We start from the raw sequence: 20,937 nt of genomic DNA, 5'->3' as shown, positions 1-20,937 counted from the left end.
CAATATCACCCGAATGGTGTGAGGAATGTGGTCAGCAGAGAAGACCGTTTTGAGAGAGGAATTTGCCAAAACCCTGCATTGGCATCCAGCTTTGAGAACACCTTTGCACTGGCAAGCTGATCCAGAGTAAGCTCTACTGAAGGAAGTGGATGTCTCTCTCTCTCAACACTGATTTGTTCAGTTCTGTGAGGTCAGAGCATATTGTCACCCTGCCTGTGCGCTTGCGCACCACCACCTTAATCGGCACGCACCATTCAGTGGGTTCCTCCACCCTTGAGATGACTCCCTGCTGCTCCATACGATTCAGCTCCTCTTTAACCTTTGGTAGTAGAGGTAGGGATATGCGCCTGGGTGTTGAGATGGCAAAAGGCTTTAATACAATGTTACACTCACCCTCCATTTTGCCTAGTCCAGAGAAAAGCTTTGGAAATTCCTGCTTTACAGTCTCATTAGAGTCCAAACTGATGCCATCCAGCCTAGCTACCAGCTGCAGTGCGGTGGCAGCGGGTCGGCTCAGTAGTGGCGTGCTCAATCCTTCCACAACATATGTCTTCCAACACGCTTCTGTTTCCTCTGATAAGAGTCGCTCTAAACTTGCTTTTCACTCCTAAAGGTGTCCTTCCAGGGCCCTTAAGGATTTTAGTGGCCTTCACTAACCTGCTGAACTGGCCATTAGCGTACAGTGATTCAGGGACCGCTGACACATCTGCACCAGTGTCGATCTTGAACACTGTGTTATATTTGCCCATTTTTATTTCCATCATCCATGGACTGCTGTCTGCATCCTGCGTCACTGAGCCAAGAAATGCGACCTCATAGACATCAGAGTCCTCTGTTGCTGTAGCAACATTCATTTTACACATTTGTTTTACACACTCTGGCATAATGTCCTTTTTTTCTGCATTTATTGCATTGCTTCCTTAGCTGGACATTGCTGTAGGTTGTGCCCTTTTGTGTCTCCACATCTTCTGCAGGGCCCCTGCCTGTCAGGTGCTTTCTGGGGTGTCTGTCTTGTTCTCTCCTGCGTCGCTGCGCGCCGTCAAGCTGTGTGTTTAAGATGTCACCTTTAAAGTTAGATCTCAGCATTTCTTGCTGCTTTTTCACCAGCTCACTTTATTTGGCTCTTATTACAGCTTACGTGATGCAGCGTCGGCGGCCTCAAATATATATATTCTCACTTCCTATAAACTCACGTTTGACTTCTGACGCCATGTTCTGTTGTTCTCAGGTACAATAATAAACCTACAGGATAGCCACCGGAACAAACACTCACACCATGTTGTTTCACTCGTCCGTTCTTTATTGTTCTCCCCCCTCCACACCTTACAGTCCGATAGTTCCTATAGCACATAGGGACCCATCACTACAGGAGTAGTACTAGTAGTATTAGTAGTAATGGTCCTAGTAGTAATATTAGGAGGAGTAGTAGTCGTAGTATTAGGAGAAGTACTATTAGTAGTAGAAGTAATAGTAATACATGGGTTTGTTGAGTGTAAAGCAGATTAGAACAGTGATGCTAGTGGTTGATGCTGCTGTGATACTGAATTTGTCGACTGAACTCTGACGACTGTAATACAGAGTTCAGCTCTTGTACAGCTTGTATTTGTACTTCATTTTTCTTCATCAATTCAGATCATACAATATAGTTACTTCAAACAGGTAAAACTGGAAAACAGGTTGTTCTCATCAGTGACACTGATCTACTCCACATGAACAAATGCCTCAGTCATGTTCACCTCTGGCCTAGATAAGACTCAACAGAGTTGTTTTACATTATGTAACCGTAGTAGAGCCGTTTCAAAAATACTACAAACTTCTACCACTGAAACACACATGCTGAAACTTTTTGTCTTCAAGCAATAAAACAACAGGAGATATCTGATCTCACTCAGGAAGTCACTAATGTTCACCAGACGTCTCACCGCGAAACAAGAACGAGCAATTTCTCTTTACGGTTATTTCATGTCTGTGATCTTATGACTGCACTGATGCAGTTATTATGTTGTTGTTATTGTCACTATTGTCGTTTTGTTGTTAGAAGTAGTTGTATGTCGTATTAGTGGTAATAGTAGCAGTAGTAGTAGTTTAACTACTAGTGGTATTAGTATTTGTATCAGTAGTAGTATTATAGGTAGTAGTATTAGTAATATTTGTATTGCAGAAGCAGGAGTAGAAGTAATAGTACTAGTTGTCATCGTACTAGAACTAGTAGTAGTAGTAGTAGTAGTAGTAGAAGTGGTAACAATAGCAGTAGTAGCAGTATTGGTGGTAGTAATAGTTGTCATAGTAGTAGAACTAGTAGTATTCGTAGTAGCAGCAGTTTTTGTAGTAATAGTAGTAGTATTGGTGTAGTAACCATAGTAGTGAGAAGTGTTTTTGTTACCTTTCACTGTCCAGAGCCACTAAGTTTGCCCGTCCATCGTAGCCGGCAGAGGGGAAGACCAGGGCGATCCCGTGGACGGCCATACTCATGGCAGCACCGACCGAACCGAAGCAGTGGTACAGAGGGACGGGGACACAGACACGGGTGTTGGGCTGGAGGACAAAATCAGGAATCAATAAACACAGCTATTCTGCTCTCTGGAAACACCATCATATCACATTCAATATGGCATGGAGCTGTAGTGTGCTGCTTCCAGCTCTTTAGGAGTCTTTCCTCTACGTTTATTAACTACGTGGTCCAAAAACATCCCATAGAGCAAACACCATCTCTTATTCCCTTTGCTATACAATTTTAAATCTTTTACAAACTGAAACGTCCATTAAAATAAGGCTTTACTGTGATGAAGTCAAACTGTAGTTGACAAAACCTTAACAGGAGCTGTAGTGTAGTTTGTTGCTTCTATTTCTTTAGGAATCTTTCCTCAGTTTATTAAATATCTGCAGCAGGATCCATACAAGCGTCTGTATATTTCAGCACCAATATCGATTTAACCGTCCTGTTGTCCTCATTTACTGGCACCAAAAAATATTGTTTCCTTGTCTGAAAAAAATCCAAAAATTCAGCAAAAAAATTCTGCAAATTTCTGAAAATTTGCAAAACCTTCAGGAAGAAAATTCCAATAATTCCTTAAAAGTTTCCCTTAAAAGTTTTATTTGAAAAAAATCCCCCAAATTTGGCAAGAAAATATTTTCGAAAAATGAGTAAAAATCTTGCAAAAAAGTCCTGAAAATATCTAAAGTGATTCCATATATATCAGTAAAACTTCTAGTATTTTCTTTAAGAACATTCCCAAAAAAATCAACCAAAATCCAGCGGAATTCGCTGGATTTTGGTTGATTTTTTTGGGAATGTTCTTAAGAAATATTTTTAACATTTCTTTTTTTCCACCGAAAAATGTTCAAAAATTTCCCAAAAATGTTGAAAATGTGGACATCAGAAGTTTCACTGTGAAAATACATATTTTTTCCCACATTTTCAAACTTTAAAAAAGGTCATTTTTGACTCGCAGGACGACATGAGGGTTAAAAACTTCACAGAAAGCAAAAGATGTAAGCCAAAATGTCAAAATTAAATCTCCATAAAAATAAAACTTGATTGCAGTGAACACAGATACTGACATGTTTCATTAAATATCTTCATCAGCTTCACATCCATGTTGCTAGTCTCCCACTATATCACATCCTTAAGCTGCTCATGGATTCAGATCTAGTGACTACAGACGTTAATGTCCACTGAACTCACTGTGACGCATCTCATTAACCTGCTGCCAACTGTAAATGTTAAACTGTGTCCTTAAAGAGGTGCTTATGGTCAGCAACAACACTCAGACACTGATTGTTGGAATTAAAGGAACAACAGGGGGTCAAGAATTCATTCCACACGTTATTAAACCACCAGCAGCTCAGACTGTTCATATAGAGAACGTTGGAACATCTGCAGCCTCAGCAGACATTCTTCAGACCACGCTACATTTTTCTACCATTGTTCCCCTGCAGTCTCATATTTCTGTCCTCAGCTGGCAGGGGTGGAACCAACAGACTGGAATCCATTCACCTCAGAGTTGGGTTATCTGAGTTAATGTCTCCTGAACATGATGTTCTCACTGGACAGGTTTTGTTTGTTTATTCTGACTGAACACCAGAGAAACCATAAGGATAAGCTTCAGAAACACCCACCAACATAACTTCTCTCCGTTTTGATGTTTGTCATAAGGATTAAGATTCAAGATCTTTATTGTCATTGTACAGTAAAGGTCTTGTTTATGTCATTTTCTGTCTTGTTTTTGTCGTAATCTACCTTCAGATTTTGGATTGAATTGAGGTGGTTTGTGTTGTTATTTTTTACTGTTATTCAGTTTTCGCATATATAGTCAATCTCGAAATTATTCATACCCCTGAAAAATTTTGACTTAAACTTATTTTTATTCAACCAGGAAGTTTTTTTTAATTGGAAATGACACAGGCTTCTCCCAAAAGATAATAAAATAATATACAAGAGGCGTGTCCAAAATTATTCATTCAAATCATTCATGCGAACTGTCACAGTCTATGGGAAAATCCAGGGTTATTAATCATTTCTACTAGATCACATCCCAAACTCAACTTTCTACATAAATAAAGCATTGAAAGTATAGAAAAAAATCCACTTTTTGAGAAGAAAAGTTTGATGAAACACTAAAAGTCCGTCCACACTCACCCTCCAGTGGTATCCCATTCTTCTCCCAACAAAGTAGGCGTTGTTGACGATGTTGTGATGCGTTAAGGTGGCGCCCTTCGGAGTCCCAGTTGTGCCCTGATGACAAATATTAACATTATTATGATATTTTAAAGGCCATACATCAGTTTGATCACAGTGACTCTGACAGGCTGCTTTTACTGCTCTGGAAACACTGATCTAGAACTGAGTGATAAAGAACGCTGTAAATGGAAGAGGCAAACAAATAAAGATCCATTTTAATCTGACTTTTTATTAATGCTCATTTTCAGTTTTTAAACATTTGTTTGGAAGTCTGCAAAGCACAGTGTACTGCATCTTTAGATGAAAGGTGCAAACACAAATAAAGTTACTATCACAACTATCTTACAACACGTACTAACCTGCAAGACTTTTTAATCTGCACTAAAACAGCAAATCAAGTTCCTTGTAAGTGAAACCCACTGCAATAAACCCTTTCAGATTCTGATTATTTGAGCTGCAACCAGTGATTGATTAATCTGTAGGTAATATTATAGATTTTTTTTCTACTTTTTAATGTTTTTTAAAAAAAAAAAAAGGAGCCAAAACTTCCATCTTTAAATTGTCTTGTCTGACATATAGTTCAAACTCAACAATATTCAGTATAAATAAATAAATAAATTCAGTTCATAATGATGTAAAACTGAGAAAATCATCTAAATAAAGAATGTTTCTTTGAAAATGTTTCCTCTAAAAGTGTTTATTGTTATTGACCATGATGCCTCCATGATATACTGCATGCAGCACTTTGCCCTTTTGGTGTCTTGCTCAATAAAAACCTGGTTAAGCTGAAATGTAAAATATTGTATAACAAGCAGATGTGTTCAGGACATCCATTTGTGCAACAGTTACCGAGGTGAACTGGATGTTTATGGGGTCGTCGAACTGCAGCGTCTTCTGCAGATCCTGCAGCTGCTGCACATACTGGCTGCTGCCAGCCTGCATCACGTCCTCCAAGTGGAACATTCCCGGCTGTCGGCTGTCCAGAACGATGACGGAACGAAGGTCTGGGAGTCTGGGGGGGGGGAAATGCAAACACACAAGAATGTGGGTCAACCAGTGAACTAAGAGTTCTACTAAAGCTGCTCTGTTGGTTTCTGCTGGAGCTGCTGTTTAATCCAAGTACAGTGGAACTGAATGAAGGTCAGGAGTTCAAACATGTCCACAGCCTGCTGGCTTGTTAGCTTTCAGCATTTATTTTGCAAAAATGTGTGGATGAATTTTGCTTTGGAACTTTCAAATGTGATGCATAAACATCATAATTGTTGCTTTTGCAGCAGTGTTTTGAGTTTCCTCTTGGTTAGTTTGCACAGGGAGAAAGTTTAAATCAGTGTTTTAATGCATTTATACACTGCCTGACCAAAAAAGTCTCCACCTGGATTTAACTCAGCAAACAGGTAAGATCTTCCATTGGATAATTACTGCAGAGATGACAACAACTTCTTTAACTCTAGCTGATGCAGTGAGGAGCTTCTCATTTCTTAAATGTTAGAAGACATATCCTGTGGTCATGGAAAGGATGTTAATCTGTCTCAGAAGGGTCAAATTATTGGCCTGCATCAAGCAAAGAAAACAACTAAGGAGATGAAACTACTAAAATCAGGTTAAGAACCGTCCAACGCATTATTAAAACCTGGAGGATAGTGGAGAACCATCATCTTCAGGAACAAACTCTGAGATGATCATAGGAAACCAACAGTAGAACTCACGGCTGTTTAATAGTGAAAATAAGAACATTTCCACATTCACAATGCGAAGAGAACTCAAAGGATTGGGACTAAACAGCTGTAGCTCTAAGGAAACCACTGATCACTGAGGCTAAATGGAGAAAAAAAAGGCTTCAGTTTGCTGGTAGCATAAAGATTGGACTCTGGACCGATGGAAGAAGGTCATGAGGTCTGATGAGTCCAGATTTACCCTGTTCCAGAGGGATGGGGCCATCAGGGTAAGAAGAGAGGTGGATGAAGTGATGCTCATCATGTCTAGTATCTACCAGCCTGTGGGGGTTACGGTTATGATCTGGGGTTGGTCAGGTTCAGCAACGTTATGTTCCCACAGAATGAAGTCAGCTGATACCTGAAGATACTGAATGACCAGGTCTTTCCATCAATGGAGTTCTTCTTCATGTTCCAAGATGAAGATGCCAGGATTCATGGGGCTCACATTGAGAATGAGTGGATCAGGGAGCATGAGATGGATTGTCCTCCACAGATTCCAGACCTCAGCCCCACTGAGAACCTCTGGGATGTTCTGGAGAAGACTTTGTCCGACTCTCCCATCATCATTAGTAGATCTTGGTAGAAAATTAATCCAACTCTGGACAGAAATAAATGCTGACATTGCAGAAGCTTATGGAAACCATGCCACAGCCAGTGAATGTCGTGCTCAAAGCTAAAGGCGGTCCAACGAAATATTACAGTGTGTGACTTTTTTTTTTGGACATTCAGTGCATTTAGTTCGCCAACACCAGCAGCTGTACCTAGTGCTCTTGATGTCTCCTGGACTGGCCTTCTCTATTTCAGGACAGATCTTCCTCAGCATGTCGCAGTATTTCTGAGTCTTAAACTGCGTCGGGCAAACTATAGCTTTAACTCCGACCTGCACACACAAACACAGACAGAGGATTCAGTTTAACGAGCTGCAGATGACAACATTAACAACAGTCTATAAAATCACTCACCTTCTTCAACGCAAACTCAACCTCCTGCAGCTGGTACGCTGGATTCACCGACACCTGTAGAGAGGAACAACAAAAGAAGATTATTAGGGTAGCAAAAAACTGCAAAAGGTTCTACATTTATTTTGATTGCATGTTTCCTCATTAAAATTGATCAAAAAGAGACAAATAGAAACTTAAATTATAATGCTTTTCCTGAATATTGGGTTTTTCTGATTAATACTGACTAAGAAGTTGAAGGATAAGGCTGATGATATTATGCATTTTCCCAATTTACAAAAAGTGTTCTTCCAATAATTTCTGCTAAACCTTCTCTGCATAAAATATATAGTGACTCGTCCACCTGAAATAGTATAAAATATGGATATTTCTAAAGATATTTTTCAAATTTTTGCTTGATATAGCGAGAATTTCTTTTAGGATTCAAGAATTTCCTTTGGGATCAATAAAGTTTTCCCTTAAATGATCTTATTTTCCAAGAAAACAATTGGATTGGACCCTCTGGAGGACCGCTTTCGGCCCGCGGGCCGCGTGTTTGACATCCCTGCTCAAATTTGGCATCAAGAAAAGCAAAGTTTCAGCTGTACCGGTATCCAGCACCATGTTTGTGGTACCATCCCACCCCCAGCGTTGGCTCACCAGTATAATCCCAGCTTTGGCTGTAGCAAACTGGAACAGAACCCATTCGTAGGTGTTGGGACCCCACATACCGAGCCGGTCCCCCTTCTTCAGCCCGAGAGCCAGCAGCCCGGCAGCAGCCCGATCCACCTGCAGAGACAGAAAACACGTTCGTTAACCGGAGACGATACGATCAAGAATCCTGCAGATTCTTTACAGGTCAAGACGTGACTTCTTTAGATCCGAAAAAAGAAAAAATGTGCTTATCGCCCAGTTAGTACATGTTTTAGATCCCACCAATGTTAGGCCTTATTTCATATTCCGTTCTGTTCAGTACTTTATAAAATTTTAACTACTTTGATCATTTAGTTTGACAGAAATAGGAACAGCCTTTATCTAGCTCAGGTAACCACCTTGTATTAGAGCCAGGGTTTGACTTCTATTTCCCTCTGTTTGATAAGAATAACTTGTCATTTAGTATCTCACCTATGTCCTCCACAGACGCAGCTTTTAATTGACTACCAGTTGTTTTTTTTTATAGCGGACACACACTAAAAATGTCTCTTTAAATGGTAGCAGATATATGAGAAAGCAATTTCGTGTCTGAGTTGTATTCTCTACATTCCATTTGTTTACATAGTTTCACTGTTTTGTAGTTTTGGATCAATTTAAATCAATTAATGCTGTATATAAACTGATTGTTATGCTTATTATTGTATTAACCCTCCTGTTGTCTTCATTTATGGGCACCAAAAAATATTGTTTCTCTGTCTGAAAAAAAATCCAATAAAATCAGCAAAAAATTCCCCAAATTTCTGAAAATTTGCAAAATTTTCAGGAAAAAATTCCAATAATTCCTTTAAAGTTTCCCTTAAAAGTTTTATTTTAACCCCCCCCAAATTTGGCTAGAAAATTCTTATAAATATTTTCAAAAAATGAGTAAAAATCTTCCAAAAAAAATTCTAAAAATATCTAAAGTGATTCAATATATATCAGTAAAACTTCTAATATTTTCTTTAAGAACATTCACATAAAAATCAACCAAAATACAGCAAAATTCGCTGGATTTTGGTTGATTTTTTTTGTGAATGTTCTTAAGAAACATTTTTAACATTTCTTTTTTTTCCACCAAAAAATGTTCAAAGATTTCCCCAAAATGTTGAAAATGTGGACATCAGAAGTTTCACTGTGAAAATATATTTTTTTCCCACATTTTCAAACTTTAAAACGAGTCAATTTTGACCCGCAGGACGACACGAGGGTTAAATAAATCAGTATGTATGAATGAGTATGCAGGGTGATAAGGTCTGACAGCAGGTGTCCCCAAATGTACCACAAAATGTGTAAAATCACCTCAGTGTCAAACCATTCAAAGTTGGATCAATGTACAGTAATTACATTACTTCTAACTTGAACAGTATTTGTTTGGATGTCACAATAAAAACAGTTTAGAATACAGGGACTTACTGCATCAAAAGCCAATACTCCTTCCATTACAGACATCCAACGCTTGGATATTTTCAGTAGTTTACATGTTGACTTTTACTTTATATTTATAGAATCAAACCTCCTCGGCATGGAGGATAGAAAATATCTGGACATACTATTTTTTCTCAGCTGCCCGTTGCTAAAGAGGTTGAGTGACTATTTTTACTCCACCAAGGAACGTTGCAGGTTTATGTGACAACTGGCGTCCATCTGTCTGTCTGTCTGTCTGTCTGTTAGCTACATTACTCAAAAACAGACTAATGGATTTGGATGAAATTTTCATTGAAGGTCAGAAATGACACAAGGACCAAGTGATTAAATTTTAGCAGTGATGTGGTTTATAGTCTGGATCCACGGATTAGTTAAAGATTTCTGTATCACTGCCAGATAGCAGCACGGCGTCACTGTAACCATGACAACAAGTGAACACTACATCAGCTGCCTGCTGATGATCACGACTGTGATCCTACTACAAATCCACCACTAAGGACTTATCAGGACTTATCCATCAGAAATTGATACAAGGAACAAGTGATTAAATTGTGGAGGTGTTTCTGAGTCCCATCAATTCCTGCAGCCCGCTACATATTTAGCTCATCTGAGAACAATCCTTTACCATCATAACGGCACACAAGTACCTTTCAGTCACAGGAACTTGGTGTAATTTTGCTAAATTATCTTTCCAAAGACACGATTTACAGGCTAAAAATTAGCCTACTATCAAATTGAGGGCTGCTTTCGGGTGTGCTCTCTTTATCCCTTCCCCTCAGAACACCATATTTCAAACGTAATATTAATCCCAATATTACGTTAAAATATTGTGTTCTCTTCCTTCCTTTTTCCGTCATTCACATTTCACCATCTTATTTGTTTTGTCGTTGTTCATCTTAATGTGTGTTATTGTTGTTACAATGCATAACCTGTCAAGCAAAAAATAATTCCCCGTACAATTCCTGAAGCTCTTCTCGACAGCGTAACAAGAGGTGCTTCATGTGCTGCATTATTAGATTTGTCTAACCTAAATATCAGGTAGACTATGTAATAATTCTGCATAAAAACCTTAACCCCATTTGAGCAAACATTTATCCTACATTTTATATATTGGTGGAGAAACAATATTTAATAATCTTACAGTTAAAACTGGTGGAGAGACATTTTAAACTTCACAAATAAAAATTAAGAAAACTGACATTTAATTCACATCATTTTATACAATTTTGACACCAAGTCTTCAGCCACATTCTCTCCTTTTCTTCCTTCTCTGCTTCCAGTAAGCTTCTTAATAAGTAACATTACAATTTTCCTTAATGTTGTAAAAAGGCATTAATAAGTAAATATCAGCAATAAAACAGCCTGCTATCTGAGTGCGGTTAGATTAAACTCTGTCAGGTTAAAGTCACGGATTGCTGATATCACAGTGACTCCAAAGTGACTGAGAGGTAACTGGGTCATAGTTTATGGAATTGAACACACGGCCGGCTGTCCAAGTAGACTTTGTCACTACAGCTGTAACAGGTCCTGATGTTTGCTGTGAAAATGGTCTAGAAAAAGCTGCAGTGACCCGTTGATCTGTAGCACCACCAATTAATAAACGCAGCATCAACAGTTAGAGTTTAAACGTGTCGCAATTCTGTCTTCCCTGCAGCTGTTTGGGTGCGATGAATGAATACCTACATTATCTGTGGACAGCGATTAAATATTAAACATTACTGCATGTGTTTAGAGATGAAGGAACAAGTGACATGAGTTATTGATCTTCCAAACATCCCTTTCACACATGGATGGATTACCAAACAGGCACAGGTGCCAAAAGAGTCATTAAAACGATCACAAAGAGACACAAGACGGCAGAAAACAGGCAACCAGCCAAAAAGAGAATCAAAAAGATGCAAAAGAGTGAAAAAGGACAGAAAGCAAATGCAGAAGAACCACTACTACATGCAAAACAGCTGCAAACCATGAAAAAAAAACACTCAAAATGACCAGAAAGAGATGCAAACTGCCCAGAGATGGACAGAACTGACAAAAAGAAACAGATCAAAGGACATAAAGATAAAAGCACTGCTAAGACACACAAAAAGACAGCAAGGAGACAGAACTAGATGAAAAAATACATGCAAAGACATGCAAAACAACCACAAAGGCTCAAATCAACCACAAAGAGATACAAGTGGACCAGAAAAATGCAAAATTGATGCTAATTCACTGCAGAAAAATTGAAAAACATCTCAGAGATACACAAAACAATCACAGCGAATGCAAACAGAGATAAAAAGCACAGTTCTATGCATGAAAGGACAGAAAGAGGACACATTACTAGATGCAAAAAGGCTGCAAATAGATGCAAAACATGCAGAAAAACCTTACAAAAACAACCAAACTGACCACAGATGGCTGAAAAAAATGGCTAAGAAGATGTAAAGGTAAAAGTAAAGCTTAGACACACAAAAAGACAGCAAGAAGAAATACCACATAAAAAAATGGATGCAAAAAAACCCCACAAAGCCTGAAATCAACCTCAGAAAGATGCAAAAAAGGACCTGATACAGATGCAAAATTGATGCCAACTGACTGCACAAAGGAAAAAACACCTCCAAGATGAACAAAAAGACTGCTATCACAGAGACTCAAAATCAGCAGAAAGAGATGGAAACTGATCAGGCAGGGACAGAGCTGACAAAAAGAAAATGCAAAACAAATAGAAAGGGATGCAAACGGAGGAAAAAAGCAGCAAAGAAACACAACACCAGATGCAAAATAGAGGCAAAACAACCACAAAATTAACCAAAAAAATATACATGAGGACCAGAAAGAGATGAAAACTGACTAAAATGTAATGAAAGAGATGCAAACAATTGGAACCGAGATGCAAAATGAACAGTTGAATGACCCACAAAAGAACAGTGAGGACACACAAAAGGACCACAGCTAGATGCAAAACAGATGGAAAGAAATGCAAAATAACCATAAACACTTAAAGAAACAACAAGGATACAGAATGATCAGGAAGAGATGAAGAAACATTGAAAAACAGATGCAAAATCAACCCAAATAGATGCTGACTCAATGCAAAGACAAAGAAAAACATCTTCAAAACACAAAACGAGACCATGGCTAGACGTAAAAAAGCTGCAAAGACTCTCTGAACATCTACTCACAGAAACAAACCACTTAAAAAAAGATGAAAAACTAACATTAAAGAATACAAACAGACAGACCGATTTTTGTAGAAAGGGCTAGGGGCTTTTATAAGTCTGTAAAATGTTGAATTTCTTTGATTATTTCTCTTTCAAATTGTTTCCAGTCTCATCTCTTATCTGCAAAGTAAACACAGCCTGCAGTTCAATCCACAGCTGTTGGTCTCAGCTGTATGAATACTGGGTTTGCATTGCAGAAGTGTTGATATTTGGGATGTACTTGGAGCAAACAGTTTATGTTGGATTTTTTTTTTTAATGGGAGACGTAGAATAAAGAGATACTGATGAAATATTGCGACTTTGTGGTTAGATTTAGTTAAATTTCTGGATTGAACTACACATCACGGGCTGTCGTGAAGTTCAAAATCCAACATATATTCTGCTGTTACAATTTCTGGCTTTAATAAATTGGGTTGTTCTGTCTATTCCTCAAAACAAAATGTTTTTAAAACCCATCAGCTGGTTGTGAGGTCTTTTTCAGCCTCATTGTTTCCGGTTCGTCAACCTAACGTAATATACTTGAAAATGACTCACATCTTGATAAAACTCTGCAAACGTCTTGCGGAGTCCGTCCTCTTTAAAAACCATCGCCTCCTTGTCGGGATGGAACTCCACGGACTTCAGCAGGGTTTCTGCCACTGTGGCCTGCTGCAGCGGCGTGGACGACGTTCCGTGGACATAGCTGCTGGTGAGAGTCGGGATGATGGGCGGACAGTCCACATGGATGCCACTGAAAGGAAAACAACAGTTAGATGACGTTAAATACAAACATAGTTCTACATTTGAGAGGATAGAGCAGAGGTTTGAATGAGGAAAAACTACAGTACAGTTATAATATGCAGATAGAAGTGAGTCCCAATAGAGGTGTAGCTGTTTTGAGTTGTGGAGTTCCTCCTGTTCCTGTCAATCCAAACAAGCCTACAGGCAGCAACGTTATTTGGGAAAATATGGAGCCTATACACTACCATTCAAAAGTGTGGAGTCACCCAGGCAATTCCATGTTTTCCGTGAAAAGTCACACTTTTATTCATGTGCTAATATAATCGCACAAAGGTTTTCTAATCATCAATTAGCCTTTCAACATGATTAGCAAACACAATGTAGCATTAAAACACAGGAGTGATGGTTGCTGGAAAAGTTCCTCTTTACCCGTGTAGATATTCCATTAAAAATTTCCAGCTAGAATAGTCATTTATCACATTAACAATGTCTACACTGGATTTATCATTCATTTAATGTTATCTTCATTGAAAAAAAAAAAGATTTTCTTTTAAAAATTAGGACATTTCTAAGTGACCCCAAACGTTTGAATGGTAATGTATATCAGGATTATACTGATCTGAGATGTACCAGCCCTACTTAACTCATTTTTTATACTGCAACTAGTCAAACTGCACATAAAACCAGATAGGAATAAACACGATAAGAACGATAACCATGGATCAAATGCGAGTATCCAGATTACATGTTAAAACCAGGTGTAGATGCATATAAATGTTGACATGAGACAATACAGCATTTAAAGAGTAAAAGTCATTTTTGTAAATTAAAAGTTACTAAACATGAATAACTAGAGAGATGGTCCGAGGAAGCTGAGGAGGCTCTCAAGGACTGTTTCGACACGACCATGTGGGAAGTGTTCTGTGAGGATCATGGGGAGGACATCAACAACCTCACTCACTGCATCATGGACTACATTAACTTCTGTGTGGATTCCACCGTGCCCACCAGGACTGTACGCTGTTTTGCCAACAGCAAGCCCTGGATTTCTCCTGACATAAAGGCTCTCCTAAAGGACAAACGGAGGGCTTTTAGGTCTGGAGACAAGGAGGAGATGAGGTCTGCACAGAGAGAGCTGAGGAAGAAGATCAGGGAGGGGAAAAGCAGCTACAGGAAGAGGATGGAGGATCAGCTGCTGCAGAACAATGTCAGTGGGGTCTGGAAGGGCCTGAAGACCATCTCTGGCCACAAAGATCCCAAGACTGAACTGAGACGGGACCAGGAGTGGGTGAATGACCTGAACAGCTTCTTAAACAGGTTTGAACAGCCAGCCATCCCTCCCCTGGACCAGTCCACCCTGCAGCAGCCACCACTGCAGCTGTCTGCATCCCCTGCTGACTGCACCACCCCCACTGCATCCCTCCTCCTTACAGCTCCACCACAGTTCTCCTACCATCACACCTCTCCTCCCCCACAGGACCCACACTCACAACCAGCCACAGCCCCCTGCCCCAACTTGTCCCTATCGACATTCCAGGTGAGGAGAGAACTGAGCAGGCTGAAGATCAGGAAGGCTACGGGTCCGGATGGCATCAGCTCCAGGCTCCTCAAATCCTGCGCAGATCAGCTGAGCAGGATTGTGGAGCACGTCTTCAACATGACCCTGAAGCTGGGGAGAGAACCACAGCTGTGGAAGACGTCCTGCGTGGTACCGGTGCCGAAGATCTCACACCCCAAAGACCTCAACCACTACAGGCCGGTGGCACTAACGTCCCACCTGATGAAGACCCTGGAGAGGTTTGTCCTTTGTCATCTGTGACCCCTGGTGAGCTCATCATTGGACCCACAACACTTTTGGAAATGTGGCCACTCTTGAATGTGTTTGTTTGCTGAGATAGAAGACAAACCACTTCTCTCCAATTAAGCTGTTTATTTTCTAAATATCAGCGTACCAAAAGAATCTTGTACAAGAACCTTTTCTGTTTGGAACAGCCTCCCAGAAAAGGATAAAATCAAAAGTGAACACAACATTTTATACAGTCTAGTATTGTGTGATAGGTCATAGATATGAACATCTAATTCAAATATTGAAGTGTGATTGGCTAAAGGTGGGGATAACCGTGGTTTAGACTTAATTCTCCCATTAGTTGGTACACAGATATGTCCATATCTCTGGCACATGATTTATCCAATCCTATCAAATTTCAGTGTTCGGTTAGTAGTGCCTTTATGAGATCCATCCATCCATTATCTATACACCACTTAATCCTCACTAGGGTCATGGGGGCTGGAGTCTATCCCAGCTGACTCAGGTGAAGGCAGGGGACACCCTAGACAGGTCACCAGTCTGTCACAGGGCTACATACAGAGACAAACAATCACTCTCACATTCACACCTACGGGCAATTTAGAATGATCAATTAACCTCAGCATATTTTTGGACTGTGGGAGGAAGCCGGAGTACCCGGAGAAAACCCACGCATGCACAGGGAGAACATGCAAACTCCATGCAGAAAGATCCCGGGAAAGCCGGGACGCGAACCAGGGATCTTCTAGCTGCAAGGCGAAAGTGCTAACCACTACACCACTGTGCAGCCCCTGCCTTTATGAGATAAAAAATAAAATCCTAAGACCACAGAAATCAGTTTAAAACTCCAGTTTACTGTGAAGTACAGAGACATTTACCTGCATCGAATGTAAGAGACGTTTATTTAAACATTTAAGCAAAACAAAGCCCAAAATACTCCCATTCCAGCTTCACAAACGGAAATGTTTTCTGGTTTTCTTCGTCTTCTATCCCAGGAAACTGAATATCTTTTGTTTTTGGAGCAAAACAAGACACTTAAATATGTAAGCTTGAATTTTGGGAAGTTGTCAGACCCAGAAATAGTAAAAACATTTTCAGACTTTCATCTTTCTTGAGCGTATCATGTGGTTTTCAGTTTTGTCAGGAAAATTAACCAAATCTAAGCTTGAAATAGTAATATTTTTTTCAAAAATCACTTTATTCTATTGGACTAAAATGAAGAATTAAAATACTTGAAATATTGCAAATGTACACAATTATCATAGAACTCAAAATTTCAAAATAAAATGTCAGCTAGGCCTTTAAACAACAGTTCCTTGATGCTCTAGGAGGATACAGCAGGATTAGACCTTATTCAATATGTTTTTAGCTTCATTTTGTCTTATTTTCTTGAGTTAAAACCACATTTTGACACGTGGTTCTACTGTCAGTTTATAATTCCAGCTGTAGGAACCTTATTATCTTTTCTGTTTGTGATTGAGGTGTTTCAAACTACGTGACTTCCAGAGAACCTGGAGCTTCTGAGGGGCCTCAGAGGGTCTGACATCTTCAAGGTTTGGGGCCCAAAGGGGGATGTGGTCTAACCAGCACCAGTGCAGTCCTCCTTAGGATGAATGAGCTGTAAATGTAGGTTCCTGCTTTGGTTGGAGCTGCAGACCTTTGCCCTGCTCTGCTCACACATGTCCGGCTTCTCTCCGATATCAAACAAGGCCATCGTGCCAAGAAAAAAAAAACATGTTGGCAGGCGAAGGTGGAAAAACAACTGACATCCTTTAAGAAGTCCTGAAGTTAGGTCTTTTTACGGATGCACTGGTGCTGACACAGCATTTTACTGCTCCAGGTCTGGTTACTTAATCGACAAGATAAAATACAATTTACGACCTTTGGTTGTCAACATAGGGGTCAAGGTCTCTGGAGGGGTCACAAGGTAAATCTTAGAGCTGGTGAGATGATTAATTGGCGAGATTAGAAGAAGTTCTGATGTGTAAATGTGTTCTATCACTATTCTTTTATTCGTTTTTGTGAAATACTGAATAATTTTACTCAAACTGTAACTTAAAATTGCTCTCAGATTGTTGATTAAATAAATAAAAACTCTTCTCTGGGTATTAAAGTCGCAAATTTAGAAGTTGTTGACATGAAAACAATCCAGCTCACCAACGAATCTACGTAAATACTGGATTAATTCAAACATACATGTTAGAAGCATGTCAATGTGAGGCAAGGAGGAACAAGAACTCTGAAGTTAGCTTTTTTTAGACTTCTAGCAACAGATGCATTGGTGCTTACGCAGCATTTTACTGCTACAAGTCTGGTTACTTAATCTACTAGATGCAGTCAAACCTAAGACCTTTGGTTGTCAACATAGAGGTCAAGATCTCCTGATGGGTCACAAGATTAATCTGAGATGATTAATAGGAGAGATATAAAGAAATTCTGAGGTTGTTTTGCATCTCTTTGGTGCCATTTTGCATATTTTTGGGCATATTTTTCTTTTCCTTGTGGTCGTTTTACTCATCTTCATTGCATTTATTTGGAAATTAAAGGATAATAGATGGCAGCTTTGTTATTCTAAAACTAAATGTAAAGTCTTTGAAATCTTGGGAATCTTGACTCAGGAGTCATTTTGATCCATACAAACTTTACATTTATGTATAAGATTAAATTAGTGTTAAAATTCTGCTGGTCCTTTTGTTTCAAAATAAATGTGAAACAACACAAACATTTGTTTTAATCAAATATTGCAAATTAATTTAGATTAATAATGAAAACAGATGCATTATATTCAGAAAGTAAGGGTTCAACTGAATGATGTGTTGCATTTTACAGGATCAGAATGTACTTTTTAAAGTAAAACTTTAATCTGAAAAACTTAGACTCACTCTGATAAATGCAGTGCAGTAAAGACTAGATTTCTCTTTGAAATGTGTGACAGAATCTACCTCAAAAACGTCCAAAAGTGCACGTCTTGAGTGAATCTAACCTTCTTGCTGATGACCTGAAGTGACCTCTGACTCCTGCTGAATTCAGTCTTTTGTTTAAACGTGAATCATTTTTATTTTAGATGAAACTTTGTGCAGCGCTGAATCACAACTGAAAGCTGCTGAAGTTATCCAGAGGTGGACCCAATCTGAACACAAACAACCCAGAGTGGAACAACTATGTCCATCCTTTTTTTCTCCTCCCCTTCCTTCCGCAGTTTGCAGCACTTTTCATGCACATACTTCTGTCACTGTTGAGAAGTTTGTGCGTAAAAACAGCTGAAAATGGCGCTAATCTAAAATCAGGTCGTGATTGCGTAATAGTGAACATGGGAACTAGTTCTGAAGAAGAAAAACCACTCCCTTGGAGTCTGGTAATCATATGATCCTCCAGGGGGAACGCGGTCATTTTGCTACATACTGAAAAGAAACAGTTTTCTCCACGTTTCCAGGCTCCACTCACCGGCTGGCTGCAGGTAGTCCTCCCTGCCGCGTCCACGCTCTCCACAGCGGCTTCCCGGCTGCGGGTAAAGCGCAGCTGTTCCGCAGAGACTGGAAGCTCTGAGCCACTCTGGGGATCATCGTGAGCTGCTGCAGGTCACCGAGTCCAGATGCAAAAACTTCAGGAGAGACTGAGCGCGTCAGGCCGCAGAGCTTCTTGGATCCGAACGCTGCGCACCGCGAGACGCACCGGACTGGAGACACCGGACTGGACGCACCGGGAGGAATCAGGGGTCTGATTGAGTGCAGCTGTGGACGGCTACTGCCCCTCTTCTCCTACTGCCTCGAACCTTGGTCCTTCAGTGTTGATTTGCTGTTTTAATGGAGCTCCTCTGGCCTGCGGGTGGCGCTGCGAGAGGATCCGAACATCTGCCCCAAACAGAGGCGTGGATCTGGGGGGAGACTCAGAGGAAACTCCCCCTGAATGTTCAAACACCACCCCTGTTTTCTTCCCTGCAGGGGTTTTTTTGTTTTGTACTTCAGCAATCTGAATGTGATGATAGACGAACTTTGTAAAACTTCATTTTAAAGTCCCATATAAATAAAGTAATTATCGTTATGATGATGATATATTTGGTGTAATTTGTCTTCTCTTTGTCATTTTGTGTTTTTATTGTTGTTTTTAATTTGAGTCTCTTTGTGGCCCCTTTCAATATTGACAACACAGTTTTTTTCTCTTCAACGTCTTTTTTTAAAGTACCATATCAATAAAGTTATTATTGTTATTACTATTATTACTATTATTATTATTGTTGTTGTTGTTGTTGTTATTATATATTTGGTGTCATTTTTCTTCTCTTGGTCATTTTGTGTCTTTATTGTTGTTTTTAATTTGAGTCTCTGTGGCCCCCTCCATATTTAGAACACATAGACTGTTTTATTTTTCTCTTCAGGGTCGTTTTTAACTTCTTTATTATGAATATATTTTGTAAACCCCTGTTTTCAAGAATCTATATAAAGCTAGTAGTAGTAGTAGTACTAGTTGTAATACTAGTTGTAGTAGTAGTACTAGTAGTAGTACTAGTTGTAGTAGTAGTAGTAGTGGGGAACTGATGCTGTATAAACTATTTAGAGGTAATATTGCAAACCATATGGATGTTATTGTTGAGATCTAAGTGTCTGAAATATTTTAGCTGTTGTTCCTGCAGTAAGGGGAGGAGTTAGAAAAGACTTCCTGTGTGGTTCAGTGGATGAGAGGTGTCGTCTTTAATACCAAGTAGAATCCTCCTCTCAGACACGAGGCAACATGACTAATTTAACCATTTAAATCAGCACCACAAATAGAAAAACGCAGTAAAACAAAATATATCAGTTTTTCCAATATTTTCCAGCAATCTAGTCGGGTCCTCATTGGGACATGGGACCTCTAGGGTGTCCTGTTTTCTCTGACAACAAGATGTTGGCAGTGGGCTTTGGGTAATGTGGGTTGTGGACTTGTTCTTATGTGATGCTCGATAGAATTGGGATCTGGGGAGTTTGGAGGTGCCAGCGCGAAGAGTTTGAATAGCAGGAGGCTCAACGGGAGGCCAAATTGTGGCCAAAAAGCTCAGTTTTTGTTTCATTTTCAACACAACTTTCCTCCAGAAGACCTTTTCTAACATCCAGAGGAAGAACTTTCTTCTTCATGGAGCCTCTCAGCTCAGGTATATTTATAGCACCCCAATAATCTGTATATTATATCCATTCATATATATCCCTGTACGATATCTTTTGGCATCGTATGTTCACAAGATGCAGTCAGTCACTATCACTCATTGGATGATAAGATGTCATGCAACTAAGAGAATCTGATTAACACAACTGTCTATCTGCAAAACTGTATTTACACTACCGTTCAATAGTTTGGGGTTACCTAGAAATGTCCTTATTTTTGAAAGAAAACCAGTTTATTTTCAATGAAGATAACATTAAATGAATGGCAAATCCAGTGTAGACATTGTTAATGTGGTAAATGACTATTGTAGATGGAAACAGCTGATTTTTAATGGAATATCTCCATAGAGGTACAGAGGAACATTTCCAGCAACCATCACTCCTGTGTTCTAATGCTACATTGTGTTAGCTAATGGTGTTGAAAGGCTAATTGATGATTAGAAAACCCTTGTGCAGTTATGTTAGCACATGGATAAAAGTGGGAGTTTTCATGGAAAACATGAAATTGTCTGGAAGACCCCAAACTTCTGAACGGTGGTGTAGATATTTGACCCAGCAGATGTTATCTTTCCAGTTCACTCTTAATAAATCCATAAAAGAACCAAAATGATTGGGGG

The 20,937-nt window shown here is 39.5% G+C and overlaps 1 protein-coding gene across 1 annotated transcript in view; it reads right to left on the bottom strand.

Annotated features, from left to right (window-relative positions):
- acsf2 (acyl-CoA synthetase family member 2) overlaps window positions 1–19,031 on the bottom strand; it is a 57,554-nt gene extending 38,523 nt beyond the window's left edge. Inside the window, exons 1-8 of the mRNA XM_055004491.1 lie at window positions 18,630–19,031; window positions 13,193–13,388; window positions 7,995–8,123; window positions 7,359–7,412; window positions 7,158–7,276; window positions 5,531–5,693; window positions 4,640–4,735; window positions 2,384–2,535 (exon numbers count right to left, since the gene is read on the bottom strand). Of these exons, the coding sequence (XP_054860466.1) occupies window positions 2,384–2,535; window positions 4,640–4,735; window positions 5,531–5,693; window positions 7,158–7,276; window positions 7,359–7,412; window positions 7,995–8,123; window positions 13,193–13,388; window positions 18,630–18,748 (1,028 nt within the window). The 5' untranslated portion in view covers window positions 18,749–19,031. The remainder of the gene's footprint in view (window positions 1–2,383; window positions 2,536–4,639; window positions 4,736–5,530; window positions 5,694–7,157; window positions 7,277–7,358; window positions 7,413–7,994; window positions 8,124–13,192; window positions 13,389–18,629) is intronic.
- Window positions 19,032–20,937: the final 1,906 nt, after the last annotated feature.

Source organism: Amphiprion ocellaris, chromosome 18 (genome assembly GCF_022539595.1).
Source record: "Amphiprion ocellaris isolate individual 3 ecotype Okinawa chromosome 18, ASM2253959v1, whole genome shotgun sequence".
NCBI lineage: Eukaryota > Metazoa > Chordata > Actinopteri > Pomacentridae > Amphiprion > Amphiprion ocellaris.
This window is presented reverse-complemented; position numbering and strand designations above follow the sequence as displayed.